Source organism: Sinocyclocheilus anshuiensis, unplaced genomic scaffold (genome assembly GCF_001515605.1).
Source record: "Sinocyclocheilus anshuiensis isolate Anshui unplaced genomic scaffold, SAMN03320099.WGS_v1.1 scaffold223, whole genome shotgun sequence".
Taxonomy (NCBI): Eukaryota; Metazoa; Chordata; class Actinopteri; order Cypriniformes; family Cyprinidae; genus Sinocyclocheilus; species Sinocyclocheilus anshuiensis.
In genome coordinates, this window is record NW_015548214.1 from 1,374,701 (window position 1) to 1,389,597 (window position 14,897).

The following is a 14,897-nucleotide window of genomic DNA, read 5'->3' on the forward strand; positions in this document are numbered from 1 at the left end:
AAATAAAGTGAATGTAACCATGTAAGCCTTTATATTATGTGCAAAAAAGGGTTAAAATCACATTTCATTCTAACATTGTAACATTGCAATCTAAAAACAAAAATAAGGCTTTTAAATCAGAAGTTAAATTCACTAAACTAAAAATGAAAATAAATGAGAAGAAGCACAGAGTTGTGTTAGGCTATTTTGATTACCCCATTACAGTCACTTTACAGTCAGTGCTATCATAAAAATAGACTTACTTGTAGGTTTAAAATTCTACATGTCACATTTATTGTCCAACTACAAATATTTCAGCGAAATGTATATTTTAGTCAGAATTATTGCGCTGATATTTAATTGGGCTCCGTCTGTTTGGCACGAATGCGCGCGGCGGCGCTCGTTCACTGAAGTCTGTGAAGTTTAGCGGAGAATCCCAAAGCAGAAAGCTCATGCACTTCTGATAGAAAAATGGAAATATTTCCATGGCTTTCTAACATTTACAGACGGAAAATATACCTGTGAAATATAAGTTATGCATTCAAGAAGACAGCACATCTCAAACACATTAAACAGCGCGAGTAGCCTACTGTCAGCGGCACACGCAGCCTTTCTGTCAGAGCATATGACGGGCCGAGCCGTTTAAACTAATATGCGAAACCAAACTATAAACTATGTCTTACCAGTTTTTAAAGGCCTTAATATGAAGCTTGTCACATGTTTAGAACAAATTGGATTATGCACTTTCTCCGCAGCAGCTCAGTCTGTATCCTCTGCTATATTTTCAGATGCGCTCGTATCAAACTACTGTATATCGATATAAACGGTATTGCCTCATATTGAATCGCTTACAAAGAAAATATCGATATATCATACCAACTCGATATACCGCCCAGCCCTAACTGCAGCCATCACATACTGTACTGAACTCGATAGAAGACAGTTTGCTCTATGGCAAGAGATCATTGAGACTGCATTTAAACACTCAACAATTGACTGTATGATGTGCATTTCTGGGTGTGTGCATGCGGACTTTGTTTTCCACATTTGTGCTGCATTTCTGATACAGTGGCAGGAATATAGCTAGGTGGACATCACTGAAACGGCATGCACAGTCATGGTTTGAATATACTTAAAATTGAGCATTTAATAAACCAAGTGCAGCTAGCACACTGCTGGAATGTCTGTAACGAGGCCATGAAATCCCTCTCCACCAGCCATAACTCTTAAGTGTGCAGGTGGAGCACTTGGCAAGGGAGGGCAGGCAACAGATACAAATATGCAACAATCACACTGGTGCAGAGAGGAAAAAGATAAACAGCTGACAAAATGTCTGTGAACATAACTTGTGATCATGTTTTTGGCAATGCCAGGCAGTTTTACTCAAATACAGAACCTAGAGCATCAGGAATGATGAGAAAGAGAGTGGGTGGGATGAAGGAAGGACAATAATGAGGAATGGAGGGAAGGGAAGGAGGCAGACAGTGAGAGATGGTCTGGGCAGTACTGATTAGGCTCCTGGGAGAGGTTCAGGAAGGATTTGGTATTTTCTATGCACAGCTGAAAAAGTCACACGAGAGATAGTAGTGTAGAAATAGAAGTGCAAAACACACAAACACCTATACCCCCAATTCACACCCAAGCCTCGTCAAAGTTGTCAGCTTTAAACTCTACCCTTTTATTCTACAAAAGCCATATAAAAGAGCTTTAGGAAGACAACGAGAAAAGAATCTGACCTGAGTGGAGGGTTGAGCCGGTATCTCTTGGGGGGAGATGGGACTCTCAAGCACGGAAGAATCAAGCACATCAGAGGAACTCCCCCAATCAGTCTGAACAGCACCTCCCGTCTCGGGCGAGGTGAGAGGCACATCGCTAGCATAACCTGAAGACTGAAGGTCTTGTGGTGGGGGGCCAAAACCTTCAGCTACTTGAGCAGAGTTGTCAAATAGGAACTCTTCCCCTTTTTTTTCCCGAGCTGCAGCTGTTGCTGGTTTGGCAGAGTCGTTCTTTCCGGGTGGTCGCACTTGAGTTGTGGACACTTGTATTTTCGTAATGCCTCCAGTAACAGGAGATGCAGCTGGAGGTCCAGAATGGACCTCAAGTTCTTTGTCACGCCAGACGGGCGACCCATAGTCCCTTGGATAGACAGTTCGGACCACACAAAGTTGCCCTTCAAACTCACGAATGTGAACAACTCCCTTCTTCTCAGTTTCTGAGGGCTCACTGAACATCAGTTCACTCTGCCCATGCACATCCCCTCCTTCCTTCTCTACTTCCAGGTCACCACGTTTGGAGCGTAAAAGACAGGGTCTCTCTAACACCCCCTGAACTCGCTCTCGAACCTTACAGACTCTTCCTCCTCCAGGTGTTGTGTTGCCTTGCTCTAATTCAGCATGAGATTCTTCGCAGAGTCCCTCTACCTCAAACTGGCGAAGTGCCCCCAGCCAGGCTGGACTGGGATCTGGGGAAAGAATAGCCATCTTGCTGCCACGCAATGTCCCTGTGCTTCCAAATATTGGGGCCATACCAGGAACAAGGACAACATTGGTGGGTGTATCAGTTTCAGTAGTTATTTGTCCAGATGCCAATTTGGTTGAATCAGGGGCTCTTGTCGTAGACTCCTCCGTAACTTCAATGCTTCCACTGTCCTTCTCTTCAAGGATGTGGCTTCTCTTGTCCTCCCCTTCGGCACCTTTAAACTTCTGTTTGACCTTTCGTTTTCGTCTAAAGCGAAGTTTTCTTTTGGTTGATAGTGGTGCAGCACCACCTGGTCCAGCATCCCTGGGTTGTTTCACACAACCAAGGGAGCTCCCCATATCTCATAGAGACAGAGTAAAAATAAATATGAGCCAAAAGGAAAAAATGTCCACAATGGGAGTGAAACAGTCAGCCTGAGTCAGCTGGTAAGGTAAGTTAAAAAGTTAATGACTCATCTGGAGTGAAAATCATGACAAAAAGTATTAACTATGACAAGAGGGATTGGTACAAGGTTAGGTTCTCCCAGGACATCATGTCTCAACTATAATCTGTACAGCAGTCATACCTCCTGTTGCTTGGTCTTCTCGTTCTGATGTTGTTCAGGCAATGTTGCAGTTAACCTAAACCAAATATCACTTAAGGTCCTAGTAAGCCTCTAGGACATGATGCTGAATATAGGTTACTGCCCTTTATAAAATATTAAAATCCTACGGCAAGGCTTTTGATGTTTTTTCACTCTCTCATGATGCAGAGATGGTGCAGCACTGACTGAAGAAAAACTGATGGCTTTTAGCCCATTTCACAAGTTATGTGTTAAATAGCAAGCCATTTGTCATGGTACTCGATGACACACTATTATAGAAGACACTATAGATATTCCTCAAGGTGAGAACCGTGATAAAACTGCACTGCAGACATACAAAGCCATACTCCTGTGAGCACACATGCACATGCTCAATATCTCTGCATCAGGATGTATAATTAGGATGCACTAATCATCAGCTTGCACACAAATAAAACTGGAGAAAACCATGTCTAAATATGTATTCATGTGTGTACAGTAAGATGCCTAGAAACACCTGCTTCTCTGAATATCTTAAGTACACATTATTGATCACTGCAGTCCGTCGTGCTTACATCACATAGGGTAGGTCATGCTTTGGGTAGCAGTTGTAGAAATCCTGTGGGACACTTACAGTAAAGCTGTGTAACGGGTACCAGATCAGCTGCTAATGGATTAAAGTGCACAGTCAGGCATCTCATCTACAAATTAGTCACAACCCATCAGAACATCTTTTGTTCCCTTCATCAGCCAAGCATAACCAGCCCATGTCAGGTGATGTTTGGTCTTCACACCTGTAGCTATGAGTGTTTCACGTCCCAGGCATGCAAACTCCATTAAAACAAGTCTCCAGTCATGAAGAGAAAGAAGGGGAGGGGCAAGGTACTAAGCGTCTCGCCACTGCTGCCACGGAAACTGGCATCCCATGCACTGACACCAGCACATTCAAGTCAATAAAGAGGATACTGACTACCATGAGTGAAGACCTCACCTCCAGCCAGCAAAATTCAACAACCACTTTCCCCCTGCTGACATGACTGGTTATAGATGTGGTTTAGCACATAGTCCACTCCCATATATCAAGTAGACACGATTTCAAACCATCCTGTCTTCCTTGTTCTGCCACTAAGCAGTGTACGTCCCTAGATTGGGGTGAGCCGATGAGAGAAAGAGTGATAGCTGACAAGGTGCCGCTCCCTGATACTGTCGGCTTCTCTGGCTGTGGAATCTAATTAGAACGCCGCCAGGATAGGGCTGGGCTGGGCAGTTGAACCGTGGCTGGAAGAGGAAAAGAGGGAAATCCAGAGAAATCCTCCCCCAACCAGGAGCTGCACTGTTGGCCTCGGAGAAGAGTGGTTGCCTCAGTGTTGAAAAAAGCGTAGCTCCATCAGTCAAGCATGGCGAAATTGATCCGATTGATACGGTGTTCTCCTTTGCACAACCTGGGTGCAAATTAAAACGTGTGACTTACATGTGTGCGTCTGCAGGGTTCAGCGATCCCGATTCTGAGATTGAAAGCATACGTGTCGCTGTATATGTGATGTGCTTCAAGAGGCCTGCCGGGGAGAGAGGAAGCCAGGGGCTCCAGTAATAGCAGGCTACATGTGTCCTCTTCTCAGTTGCTGGGTAGCTCCTCTGCTCTAACTGGTAGGCACCAGTGGAAAAAAGAGCTTCATCTACAGTCTGCTGCAGCTTCACTGAATACGCTGCTGCTGTTTTAGCTTCCTCCTCCTCCCTCTCTCCCACCTCCTCGCTCTTTCCTCCTATCCACGTGCTCATCCCTCCCTCCCTCCCTGCTCTGATGCCTGGTGAGCTCGGAGCTCAACACACATGCACATATGCACACCAATCAAAGAGCCTTCAATTGGTTGGCAGCCCGAGACTGCAAGAAAAGAATGAACCTGAAATAATTGTTGCCCCTTAACATACATGTTATTTCACAGCTGACATGATTGCCTCTCCTCTCCTACATATATATTTCACTCACATTAGTTAAATTCTAAAGAAATTTTGCAGGCTGTTGGTCAATACTGCACATCCACATGACCATTTGAACCCAATGCTTAATCTGTGCGGGGAAATCTATCCCCCTCACACGAAATTCCCGATTGCATGGATCCCTACTGAAATTACTGGATTTTGTCAGCGGAAATTCGGCAAATAGCAGTAAATGTGACCACACTTTGTAGACATGAAGGTGAAGATATCCCTTTTCTATAGACACTGCTACACAAAATACAGCACTGTGATGGTATTTAGTCATGTGATCAGAAGCAGCATACACGAGCAGGATTGCAAAGGAAGGTGATGAATTAACAGGCAATAAATCAATCAGAAAAAACTGTGATACCATTATAATCAGCCAGCTGAGCCCACTTTTTTTTTGTTTTGCTTATTTTGAATCAGCCTAATTGTCATGCATCCAGAGTCTCCTGTACTGTAACTGAGATGGGGTAAATTTCTGTTTACTGACAGAGACCGGCACACATTTATCAGCTTTATCCTGCAGATAGAGAGCATAAGATTTCAGCACACTACAATCTTTGCCAAACGACCCAGCTGGCCAGACAACCACACCTTTTATGTGACTAACATATTAGCCAATCAGATCAGTTCTTTTTGTGACAGAGACAGCTGGGCCAAATTCAGCCTAGGCTAATACACTGAAGCCTGATTGGTATTTTCCCACAGGATCCTAAACTTAGACAAAAATATGAGGATATACAAAACACAATTTCGAAAGGCTGCTGTTAGCCTAAATAACAGCGGTGGTTTCAAAACAGAGGGAAGTGTCCCAGATTGAGTGTGGGGGAGGTTGGATAGCTAGTCTCTCTTGGCTGTCTGAAGTGAATGTACAGTATGCATCAAAATGGTGCTTACGGGAGTGGTTTCAATTGCTTCTATTGACAAACAGCAACTCCTAATGGCTCCTAATGTGCCTCTGCTGAAATGATTCAATTGGATGTTTCTGTAAATGAGTCATGCTATGTTATATTGTGCTTTTGTAATTTTGGCTGCAAGACATTACAGATCATGCCATGTTACCGTACACCTTTGGAAGTGGACCAACTTGAACTTAGTTTACAATGACAAGAGTAAACTTGTTCATCACAAAAATAACATTATGCGTTTCTATAGTGGTCTACCATCCAGCCTTTTATTCCTCCCTCCAATATATTTTTGGTTGACAGAAAATAACAAAGCTAATGTTGAAATGTTTAACCAAATCAAATTCTCCATACTGTCTTAGTGTCAGTGGCATGCTCTGCTTTGTGGACTGTTGTCTCATTTCCATTGTTTCATAATTAAGCAATGTTAAGTATCGCAATTAAGTATGCAAGTTTTAAAAGTCCCATTCCTTGTTTTTTTTTTATTGCCTCTGTTCATCCCTGTGTACAATTATTAAAATGTTTTAGTTCAGTAGTTTACAAGTACTTATTTGTGTGCCAGTGGCCTGCTCTGTTCTGATCCAATTACATGCAATTAGTCTAGATAATTGATAGTTTGTTTCAAATCTCTGCTCTTTAGTCATTGTTAGAATATATTGGATGTAAAAATATCAGATTCAAGCACTGTGGAGGAAAAAAAACACATAAGTGGTTGCATTTCTAAATCTAAAATCTGTCTAAATCTATATCTAAATATATATATTTTTTTTATTTGCTATTTCATGAGGCCTATGCTTCCTCCACTCTTTTCTGCTGAATCATGCTGATTGAAGAATCGGAGGAAAAAAAACACATAAGTGGTTGCATTTCTAAATCTAAAATCTGTCTAAATCTATATCTAAATATATATTTTTTTTTTATTTGCTATTTCATGAGGCCTATGCTTCCTCCACTCTTTTCTGCTGAATCATGCTGATTGAAGAATGCTTTGGGGTCATACTAAACACAATCACCTTGGCAACCAGCTGCATGTCACCTTGTGATGTCACCGCTCTGTTGATAATAACAGTGTCCTCTGCTGGACGATCCTGGGAAGTGCAGCTAGTATGCAGTACATGATAACTATATATTTTAAATAACATTTAATAGAACATTTTTAAATGATCCGCAGAGAGTAAATTATCATAACAGTTTTATTATTTTTGGTAAGAGCTAGTCTTTATTAAATTAGCATTGTGGCCTTTTCTCATAGCTGATGGGTGACTAATGTTATGTTCATAATGAAATAGGCTACAACTTCACAACTGTATACTGCACATAGCATGCAATTTTTCGTATGCATGATATACTATGTTTGCTAAAACATGAAGACTACAATCAGAGAGAATGAAATAGGCTACAACTTCACAACTGTATACTGCACATAGCATGCAATTTTTCGTATACATGATATACTATGTTTGCTAAAACATGAAGACTACAATCAGAGAATATAGTACTGCATACAATGCATTTCACAAGAATGAATGGAAACAGTAACTAACAACAGTGATTTGAATATATCTTTCTTGAGTCATTATTTGATCAGACTGCCCCAAATTTTAAGCTTTCTACAAAAATTTGCATAAAAAATTAAGTTAACTGGTCATTTGATTATTTTAGTACATTATTAATATGGTTTGCACAATCTGCACTAGTATTCCATTATAGAGCAAGGGCGAAAATATCGTTTTATTGCTTCGGATTAACTAACGCACATCTTATTTAAATTGCCTTTATAAATGGGACATTTCAATTCTACCATCCAGCAGCGCAGTATCCATCCAACAGACCTTACTTCTCTAGTTTGACCCATAAGTATACTGTAGAAAACTGAAGGCCATTTCACAAATGTGCTCTACAGGGCCAATTTCTGAAGATTATTGTTTCTTTATCAGCATGCAGGCTGGCAGTGCCTGTCTAGAATTGTCTGCAACCTCTGTCCATTCTGCAAAACAGGCAGACTGCCGGGCCTTATATATTGAAGCTCCATACAGCATAAACCGTTCCCTAAGCATATTCAAAGTCTGAGTTTAGGATTGTACTCCATCCATCACATTCTCCTCATGAACCATTCCCTCTTGAGTTCTTTTATTCTTGCCATGGGCAAATCCCTGTTGCTCAAACTGACAGCTGTGGACATGAGAGGCTGGTAAACAGCCGCTATTAGCATTAAGCAGAGTCAGCTCTAACTCTGGCATGCTGTGTTGAACCCTACAGATTCAAGTAGGACACAGCTGTGACTAAGGTGAACTTACCTGGAAGTGAAGGATGATGGTCCAGATCAGTCCCAGTGTCAGCTTTGGGTTCCCATCTGTGATGTCGTCATTGCGTATATTCACTAATTTGACCTGCATTAAAGCAACAGAAGACTCTCATTAGTGGGAACTATCTGAATGAGTTAAAGGGGTCATATGATGCGATTTCAAGTTTTCCTTTCTCTTTGAAGTGTTACAAGCAATTTGGTGTAAACAGTCTGATTGCCCCCAAAAACACTATAGGCGCAAAACTTTGGCGATATTTTATAAATGTTGATAAAAAAGTATTGCGAAATGACGGCGGGAAAAACCACCTCATGCAAGCGTAAAAAGTTTTTGGCGATATATGGGAGTTTTTGTGAAATTGACGCGTTTCCATTTTCAATTCGCAATTTCAATTTGTGCAATTTGAAGGGTAATGGAAACGCGCCTTGTAACATTACTTGAATCTGCTAAAAATGCCTAGGGCCTAAACACATGAAAACTGGCAATGTAATGTAATTTCAGGACAGCTTTGTCATTTGTTGTCCTCTTACGCTTACAGCTGTCAGAAGCTATGTACTGTGTACTGGGAGAAGGGTGCAGGTTGGCATTTTGTCTGGTTTAGGGACCTTGGGCTGGGGTGACAACAGAGAGGGGATTGGACAGACTTCTATGGGGCAGAACACATCTATCAACTCCAGGTCATGTTATCTCAGAGCCATGCTGCCAACTGAAGCACAATGAGACTAAGGACACAGAAGTCCCAAGCTATCATCTTGTATTCACTTCCCCTAAATGTGCATGACATTAGTCCATTAGTGAGGGTAACTAGCCTCAACACTAAAGGGGACACGTCCTCCCCAGTATTCAGAATAATATTTTAGCCCCAGAATCTTATTTTAGCCTACCCAATCTTGAATATTTGGTTAAGTCCTTGCATTTATAAATAAAGAGCTGACAATCTGTAAAAAGCGACTTGTGATTGTTTCTGAGAGTGAGAATGCGTAAGTGTAGACATTCATACCTGTCTCTGCTTAAGGAAGTCTAAGGCGATCTGCACATTCTGGAGTCGGTGAAATCGCATGCGACCCTTTTCCCTGGGCTATTGAAGACAGGAAGAGAGTGAGAGAGAAACAGAGAGAATGCAGATGAGTGCACTGATAATCAGGGCAAATTGGAGGTCTGTGTGAAAACAGGACTGTTTCATTAGCACAAGCCTGAAAGCAGCAAAAGCAGCACACTGCAAAATAACACAAGACCCTCTCAGGATCATCAGTAATTAATAATCCTGTCTCAGAGTCACAGGAAATTGTTAGCATACTGTGAAAATGTCACCATTAGCAAACCATTCAAACAGCAAATCTAAATAATTATTGTATTTTTACAAATCTCACACACTCTGCCTTGCCTGCTAACATCTCTCTGCTAGTGGGTGACCAATAGCAATATCTAGCATGCAGGGCAGTAGATGGCCGATATAATACCAATATACACTACCATCCAAAAGTCTAGGGTTGGTAAGATTTGTAATGTTTTTGAAATTGAACAAAGTATTTTATGCTCAGTTAGGTTGCATTTGTTAACAAATAAACACAGTAAAAACAGTAATATTATTAAAATAACCGTTTTCTATATATTTTAAAATGCAATCTATTTCTGTGATGCAAAGCTGAATTTTCAGCAGTCATTACTCCAGCCTTCAGTGTCACATGATCCTTCAGAAATCATTGTAAGATTCTGATTTGGTGCTTCTTCTTATTATCAATGTTGAAAACTGTGCTGCTTCATATTTTTGTGGAACAGATAGTTCAAAAGAACAGAATTGATTTGAAATAGAAATTTTCTGTAAATTTATTTAGTGTTACTTTTATTCAATTTAATTTGTTGTTGCTGAATAAAATAATTGATTAAAAAATCTTACTGACCACAAACCTTTGAATTGTAAGCTGTATATTACAATTTTACAATATTACAATAAGATGTACCAAAATTTCCTCAGGTTTGAAAACAGAAAATATCTATTGACAAGGCTGAAAGGTCAAATCTATTGATAAGGCCAAATGGCTAATTTTATTTATCAGCCAGGCATGGCCAATAATCTAAATAGCCAAATATCATCCAATTGACTGGCCTGTCCAATATATCGGTCTATCACTACTCTCTACTGAGGTCACGTAGCAGACTCGCACACCCTTACATGCAAAGCATGCTCACTATCACCCACAAATGCAGCAGCATGTACAGCAAACCTGCAAACAGGTGACCAGAAAACCCCCACAATAGGGCAAACGTGTCAAAGCCATCAGATTCAATGTGAGCATGTGACGTGAGCGTTGGCAGTACTGAAGTGAAGTGTATATAAAATGTGTACACAAGGCGAGGTCTCTCACACACCTAAATGTAATAAATCAAATTATGTCTGGCATCATGAATTATGCATTGGCGTATTAGACATTGCCCTCCGCATATTTACGAAATTGACCTGTCCTTGGAGTCCACGCCATGCAGTGTACACAGCTGACTGTGTGTGACTGTGTTTGTTTCAATAGGGGGAGGGGTCACACATACTCCCTGAGCTCCATCCTCCTCATCCTCCCCACCCAGCAGGATGAGTGGGAGTGCGCGTGACACAGACGTTCTCCGCAGAGTTGACGTGCCCTTGTGCTGATGACATCATCATAGAGAGGGTCACAGGAAAAGGATGAAGACAAAAACAGTGTTGAAGTGCTGATATATGTACAAAACAACAGTTAAAAAAATGAAAACAAGATAGAGGGAGAGAGTGAAGCTAAACAAAAACAACAAATAAAAAGTGCAAAATCCAAAATATATATATATAAAAAAACAAAAAGATGAGGTGAAAGAAAGGAACGGAGATGGAGAGATAGAGCAATTGTAGAGGGCAGGTGGTGTGTCAGCAGTCTGTCTCTGTTAATCCACCCGTCAGTCAGTCTGCCCCAGTGCATCATGGTCCCCAGCCATCAGAGTGGGCAAGATTGAGTGCAGAAATAATGTACTAATGCAGATGTCATTACAACACATTGCAGTACATATCAGACTCAGCTATTTAACTGTTGCAAGGCCTGTATCTGCATTCGGCAACATCAGCCACAAGCCAGGACACTTAATGACATCAGCCTAACCCCCAGGTCAACTCATGTGACATGATCCCCAGGCACCATGTGGCTCTGAATTGCATTATGGAAAATAAAGCAAATCTCTGCCCCATGAATTGCCCAGGAGAATTGCGTAAAGCACTGGAATCAAATTTGTGTACAACCTTATGCATAACCTGTGTGTGTTAAGGTAATGGTAGTTAATTTCTCACCAATGTGACGCCAGACAGCACCTCAAGCAGGGAAATGAGGTTATGCCCATCCCTTAGATCCTCATACAGGTCTGTGATGTGCTTCCGCACCTTGAGAGAAAGAGAGAGAAATACAGTTAGAGTGAGATAGCTGAATTCCTTACAGTCTTTTGAGGCCTATGTGTAAGCGTTTGTATTATATGCAATGGTGTAACGTTTTCAATAGGGTTTGTGCTAGAATTACCATGTTTGGTAACAGGCTGACTTTATACATCAAACTGTATTTAAAGGACAATTAGCAAACAAAAGCTGTTTGGATAAAATAGTAAATTAGTTTCGTAGAGAGACAACTGCAGTACACTAACTCTAACCAGCAGAGGACGCCAAACTCATTGAGATGGGCCAGTAAAATAGCAATAGAAAAGTTCTGTACTAAAGTGCGTGTGCAAGTGTGTGTGTGTGTGTGTGTGTGTTTGTGGATTCAGAGATCCTAAACTGTACACAGAAGATCCAACACAGCTGCCTCCCCATAGTGCCACAGAAGAACCATCTGCTGAGTATAAAAGAACATCCTGACAACTGTGAGTCTCACTATCCTCTCTCTCCATTCCCTCCCTTTATTTCACTCAATTCAGAAAAAAAACAAAAAACACTATATACGATATACTGCTCAAATGTATGGGGCCAGTACTACTTTTATTTTTTAAAGAAATTAATCATTTTATTCAGCAAGAATGCATTAAATCGATCAAAAGTGACAGTAAAGACATTTAAAATGTTACAAAAAATATTTATATTTCAAATAAATGCATAAATTAAATCAATTACATTTTAAAATATATTATATTTTTTTTTCAACATATTACATTTTTCCATTACTAATTATATTAATTTGAGTGAAAAGCTAAACTAAAAAAAATAATGAGAATTTGAAGCTAGCAGTGTTTGAGTAAAAACTGAATCATGTCTTCCAGCATGATTTAAGAAGATTCAAAGAGCATCTTGTACTTCAGTGCAAACAAGAACATCTGGCAGTCTGTATCTGATCACATGATCAATGTCACTAATATTGTTATGCTCATATTTGTGTTCCCACACTCCCTGAACACAACGTAATAATTTCTTTCCACCTCTGTCTCTCTCATGTCATTTCAGTGTTTATCACAGGTGCATTACCAGGGGATGCCCTGTTGCCATTGACAGAGAATAACAAACTATACTTGGGCACTGGAGTAATACCCTAGTGGTGGAGTATTACATAATAATAAAATGTGTCACACTCAAACGCTTCCTCCCTCTGTAGTCAGCAGTCATTCCTGTAGACAGGTACATTGTGCAACCCCTCTTAGACAGGTTTAACATTTTTGCAGTGCTTATGTTAGGAGTGTGTAAAGGACAAACAAACAGACGTGACACAATCTACACACACTGCTTTCAGTCAGTGTAACATTGCCTGAGGGGAACAACATACCTGTTCACCTGCCAGAAATTAAGAGAGATGTGTAAACACAACGCTAACAGGTATCATCACCTACTGTCGTCTGCCATTAGAGTCTGTCGTCTCTAATACAATATAAAGAGGTCCCAAAAGGGTCACAGAGGTCGAGTATATATAACTCACTACTTGTAGAGTCTAACATTGTGCACTGCAAACCTATCTCATTTCCTGTGATCTGACCTATATTACAGCATACTGGCAGAGTTATGAGGCCACTATCTCTAACCTAATAACTCTGGCCCTTCTGCAGTTGGTCATCTGCCCTGTCCTTGAAATACCCAACATTCTTTGCTCTCATGATCTGTACTCAGTGGGGCAGGAGTTATAGAGGATTACCAGACTCACAAATATAGTTCTGCAGCATGACAACATGCTGAACGTCTTTTCAGAGTCATATGGACAAAACACTGGGGAGACACCTTTGTCATTGTGTTATTATTAAATGAATAACAGTGCCTGTACAATCGTTGACTTGCAGGACCTGCTGCGAGTGTCCTGATATTAAAGAGATCAGTCCCTGAGTCTTATGTGTGAGTGTGAACGTGTGAGCGTGCCGTGTGTTCAGCAGGACTGAAGCCAACAGTCCTCATCATTGTGCAGTGCAGCAGAAAAGATGAAAATAACCCGGCGTGCTGGACTGTACCTTTATGAGATGTTTGTTGACCCATTTTGTGAAAGTTTTCTTCTGCACCCTGTCTCGTTCATCTGTGAAAAAAGAGATAGAAGAGGAAACAGCAGAAAAAGAGAGAGAGGAAGAGGCGAGAAGGGGGGAGGAAGAGAGATTGGGTTAATTATGTAACACATGAGAGGACTAAGCATCATGCTGTGTATTATTTACAAGCTTCCCTCCAGTCTTGCTTTAAATAGCCTGAATTCAAACACCAGATCATAAAATGCAAAATCATGTATTTTAATGAACAATACATTAATATAAATAATACATTTTACCTGTAGTCACATGATTTAATAGAAAGCCATATTGTAAATACACTACAATTCAAATGTTTGGGTCCGTAAGATTTATTTTATTTTATTATTTTATTGTGTTTATTGAATTATACTTTTTATTTATTTTTTTAAGAAATATAAATTGATAAAAAAAAGTGATAGTATTTCAAATAAATGCTCCTTTTTTTAAATAAACTTTCTATTTAAAGAATCTTGTGAATATATGGAATATGTATTATGGTTTCCACAAAAATATTAAGCAGCACAACTGTTTTCAACATTGATATCAATAAGAATGTTTAATAGGAAGAATTGATAATAATGTTTCTTCAACATCAAATCAGCATATTAGAATGATTTCTGAATGATCATGTGACACTGAAGACTGGAGTACTTCATAGCTTTCAGTCACGTGACCAGCCGAAGACCTGGAGGGCAAAACATCCATAGAACTGCAGGACAAGCCTGTCAATTTTCCATCTGTTTCACAGCCGCAAATATTTAGATCACCTCTCAAAAGAATAAAACAAAGGTAGGTGAACAAAATGCACGTTTTGGCCATTTGCAATCCATATTAAGCACCCACGGCAATATTTCAATCATTAAACAGTGAGACAAAACATGGTAAAAACACTTAAAGTGCCTTAATATATTTAAAACAGTAATATTCTCTATATTAATGATGCATAGTTTACATAGGCAAGCAGATGAGGCCGGAATATGAACGCAATCCGCTTAATGGTTCAGTGTTTTCCTTCTAATGGTTTTCTATGGGAAACCATTTAACGTGAAACTTTGCACATTGTGTTTATATTCTGGGTTCATATGCTTGCCTGCACAAAATATACATCATCAATAAGGTGTTTACTGAATTTCACCTTTTAATATCTGCGTTTTGCTACATTACTACTTAATGCAAACTGCGTAAAAATAACTGGCGGTCAGTGGAGCAAAGCTT

The 14,897-nt window shown here is 40.2% G+C and overlaps 2 protein-coding genes across 2 annotated transcripts in view; both read right to left on the reverse strand.

Moving 5' to 3' along the window:
* Positions 1–1,649: 1,649 nt before the first annotated feature.
* LOC107653813 (uncharacterized) lies at positions 1,650–2,795 on the reverse strand. The gene has a single exon (XM_016440647.1). The coding sequence runs from the start codon at positions 2,793–2,795 to the stop codon at positions 1,650–1,652; it is 1,146 nt and encodes a 381-aa protein (XP_016296133.1).
* Positions 2,796–4,509: 1,714 nt separating this feature from the next.
* Positions 4,510–14,897, reverse strand: part of LOC107653814 (microtubule-actin cross-linking factor 1-like) — a 100,041-nt gene continuing 89,653 nt past the window's right edge. The window contains exons 3-10 of the mRNA XM_016440648.1: positions 13,635–13,696; positions 11,515–11,604; positions 10,755–10,850; positions 9,211–9,288; positions 8,205–8,297; positions 5,458–5,522; positions 4,622–4,832; positions 4,510–4,524 (exon numbers count right to left, since the gene is read on the reverse strand). Of these exons, the coding sequence (XP_016296134.1) occupies positions 4,510–4,524; positions 4,622–4,832; positions 5,458–5,522; positions 8,205–8,297; positions 9,211–9,288; positions 10,755–10,850; positions 11,515–11,604; positions 13,635–13,696 (710 nt within the window). The remainder of the gene's footprint in view (positions 4,525–4,621; positions 4,833–5,457; positions 5,523–8,204; positions 8,298–9,210; positions 9,289–10,754; positions 10,851–11,514; positions 11,605–13,634; positions 13,697–14,897) is intronic.